The sequence below is a fragment of the Arachis ipaensis genome, chromosome B1 (genome assembly GCF_059453495.1).
Source record: "Arachis ipaensis isolate K30076 ecotype BB chromosome B1, ASM5945349v1, whole genome shotgun sequence".
NCBI lineage: Eukaryota > Viridiplantae > Streptophyta > Magnoliopsida > Fabales > Fabaceae > Arachis > Arachis ipaensis.
The window spans coordinates 127,789,359-127,793,310 of NC_142436.1; the positions used below are offsets into that span (position 1 = coordinate 127,789,359).

Genomic DNA, 3,952 nt, shown 5'->3' on the forward strand with positions numbered 1-3,952 from the left:
GACCGAGCGTACATGCGACTGCAGCCTGTTCCAGTCATTGCATTACTCATGTCGACACGCCCTGGCAGCATGTGCACGATGGCCTCTGTATTCAAGGTATACGAGAGGGAGTTTTCGCTGATACCAGACGAAAAGATGTGGCCTTCATGGTACGGTGCACGCCTGAAGCCCAACTCAGCCATGCGAAGGAAGGCATCGGGAAGGCCGGTATCCACTCGGATCTGGAATGAGATGGATGCCATTGAGCGTGCGGAGAAGAGATGTGGGCTCTGCTGTGGAGAGGGCCACACCAGACGTGGGTGTTCCAATGCGTCCCACTCAGATCCATGACGACGCATGCAATTTAGAGTTCAGGCCTTTTAGTTCCAATGTTGTCACTTTGATATAATGATTGTTAACTAATGTGTTTAATGTGTAATGAAGCATGATTTCTATATAACTAGTTACTTTCGATATTACATTTTTTATCTACAACATTACAATATTTTCGTAAAAAAAGCATTCACTAAAATGGATAAACAAATAGAGGACAAGTCTGGTAATACCCTGGTAATTTCTCCTTATCTCGATGCAGTAACCCGAATCAGAAAACACGCGTATCTCGGGTGCAGTGTATCTGAGATATGCTTATGTTTATATCGCGGTTGCATCCGAAATATGATTCGCAGACACTAGTCTATCACAGTATGGGGTCAGTGCACCTGAGATGTGGCCATTTTGGACAATGATCCTCAGTACTCGAGATGTGACTGAAGATGAATTTTGGTAATTTCTTCAACATTTATTTATTTTGATAGATACTATATTTATTTAATTTAAATAAGAAAGAATCCCTTTTAATATACATGTATATTTAAAAATTAAAATTGCATAAATATTTAATCATATATTATTCCATCAGTACAAGTTTTTGATTATTTAACTATTTTATTTATTGTATTATACGTTTAAAAATATAAATATATAACTGAATAAAAGAGAAAAGAGCAACCTAGTGTAAAGTGTTATAGAAAATGTAATATGTAAATAGTCTAATATATATAATGCAAAGTTTCAGTGTTTAATTTCGTAATTTAAGCCAATAACATATAAAAAATCCTACAAATACATCTTAACTGATATCCCAAAATTTTATTTTTACCTAAATAATAAATACTAATGTAAAAATTTTTTACAATGTTACTGCACAGCAATGAATATCTGACTCTTCTCAAGATTAGCATATGACTAATCATGAAGAATTCAAAGTTACTTACATGATAACAACAAATTACCTAGTTCAATTAAAAAGAAAAATAAATAAATAAAGCGTCTGGTGATAAAATTTGTAGTGATAAAGTATAAAGAGTATCCAGTTACATAAGTGCGACAACAAAGTGATACTCCATCAACATACACTAGCATGGTGATAATTAGATGCATGGTATTTGGGCAAGTGAGCAGAAAACAAAATTAGCCAAAGTATTATGACACAATAATTATCTCATCTCATGATAAATCAAATAATTTGGAATGGGAATGAGTGCTTTAGCCTTATAAACAAAAAACGAAGCAAGTTGGCTTACATGCCACGTTTCTCTTTCTCTCTCTTCCCCCAGATAGCAGTAGTATTTAGGTGCCTCCTTTTTCTCTCCTTCGTTTTCCCTTCTCATTATTCACATCCATCTCCATATTCCATCTCTCTTTCCTCTCCTCCCCTCTCTCTATATATTGAAAGTAAAAGAAGTAAGAAAGAAAGAAAGATCAGAGCAATGGAAAAAGTGGCATCATTGGTGTTGAAGGAAGAGGAGCAGATGGATTTACCTCCGGGGTTTCGGTTTCACCCAACTGATGAAGAGCTCATAACCCATTACCTATACAAGAAAGTTATTGACACCAACTTCGCCGCAAGAGCCATTGGCGAAGTCGACCTTAACCGCTGCGAGCCTTGGGATTTGCCATGTAACTAACACCACCAACATCAATTCATTATCTTCTCTCATCTCTCTCTCTCTCTAATTCTCTGATTATTTTACTTTTATTTGTTTAGGGAAAGCGAAAATGGGAGAGAAAGAGTGGTACTTCTTCTGCGTGAGGGATAGGAAGTATCCGACCGGGTTGAGGACAAACCGGGCCACGGAGTCTGGGTACTGGAAGGCAACCGGGAAAGACAAGGAGATTTTTCGAGGCAAATCTCTCGTCGGAATGAAGAAAACGCTTGTCTTCTACAAAGGAAGAGCACCTAAAGGAGAGAAAACAAACTGGGTCATGCACGAGTTCAGGCTGGAGGGAAAATTCTCCATCCATAACCTCCCAAAAACCGCAAAGGTAAACCAATATACCCTGTTTACTGTTTAATTTCCTCTGTTTTTTCCAACTTGGAATTGAACAATCTTTGTGGCAGAACGAGTGGGTGATTTGCAGGGTGTTTCGGAAGAGTTCAGCTGGCAAGAAGGTTCACATCTCTGGAATCATGAGGCTCGACACTTTCCGAACTGAATTGGATTCTTCCGGTCTACCTCCCTTGACGGAGACCTCGCCCTCTTTCGACACCATCCATGACGAATCGCCTTACGTGCCCTGCTTCTCCAATCCAATTGATGTTCCAAGAAACCAAGCCGCAGGCGGAAGCGGAGGAGGAGGAGGAGTCTTTGGTGGTTCCTTCCCCAACAACTCCTCCTCTTCTGTTTCCGCCTACGCGGTTTCTTCCAACATTCTCCCAAGGATGCCGATTTGCGGCGGTTCCTTGTACTCTACTCAACATCAAGATCAGAGTATCCTGAGGGCGTTGTATGAATCGAACGAAAGGGAAATGATCAGTGTGTCACAGGAAACAGGCCTCACTACTGAGATGAACGTGGAAACCAATTCCGTGGTGTCCAATTTTGATATAGGGAGGGCTCACTTTGAGAGCTTGTGGAATTACTGAAAACTTCAAGATTTAATTAACTACTAGGGTTTGATTGTGTTACTCTTGTTTGTTTGTTTGTTTGTGTATTTGTCTGTAGATTTTATGATTTACATTTACGTGTGTAAAGAGATTGTGCTCATGATACATGAATGTGTCATCATGTTATTATGTAAGTAAATCTTAAAAGCTGAATTTGTGAAATTAAGCTCTGTGATTTAGCATGTTATTTTTGTTTTCATGATAAAAAAAGAAAGATATGAGAATGAAAAGTTATTATTTAGGTACCGTAGCTTCTTCGTGTTGCTTATCTGGATTGAATCAGTACGGTCCAGCTAATAGTAAGAGTATGAGGCGTGACCTTCATTCTGTTAATTTATGAATTCTATCTATATTTGATTAGTTAATTTACCCGTGTCTTAGTTTGATAAATTTTTTTATTTTTTTAAATTATAACATCTGTATTTTGATAAATTAAATTAAAAATAATTTTTAATAAACACAAATAATCACAAATTTATTTGATAAAATAATTTTTAAAATTTAAAAATATTATAATAAATATTAATATAAAAATTAAATTTAAATATTCATTAATATACGAAGTTATATAAGATTTTTTAATTTTGATAAATATAAATTAATTTTAAAATATTATCAATACAAATATTGATTTTTTTTATTTATTAAACGCAAAATAAGATGTTTATATTTTTTACTTCGAAAAAATTTACTAAATCAAGACTAAATTTATCTTTTTTATAATAAGCTTTTTCATACTAATATTTTTTTAATAATCAAATATATATTTTTTATTTTATTAATTAAAAAATAATTTAAATATACAATTAGTTAGTAACAATTATATTTTTACATCGATATCATAAAGTATTTGGTGTATAAATATATTTTTTAATTTTTTTTATTATAGAATGTGGGGACGGCGCTTACCGTTACTCTTCAAAATCCCTCAAATTCTGTCCCATTAAAAATTACTACATATTTGTGTAGCAGTAGCAGTTACACGAATTGTCTTTCATTCATTTATTACTATAAACTAACATG

General features: G+C 34.8%; 1 protein-coding gene across 1 annotated transcript; it reads left to right on the forward strand.

The window, feature by feature from the left end:
- The first annotated feature begins 1,558 nt into the window (after window positions 1–1,558).
- On the forward strand, window positions 1,559–3,177 carry NAC100 (NAC domain containing protein 100). The gene is made up of 3 exons (XM_016336639.3): window positions 1,559–1,941; window positions 2,030–2,307; window positions 2,384–3,177. Exons 1-3 carry the CDS (start codon window positions 1,566–1,568, stop codon window positions 2,906–2,908), a joined length of 1,179 nt encoding a protein of 392 aa, XP_016192125.2. The 5' UTR covers window positions 1,559–1,565; the 3' UTR covers window positions 2,909–3,177.
- The last annotated feature ends 775 nt before the right edge of the window (window positions 3,178–3,952 follow it).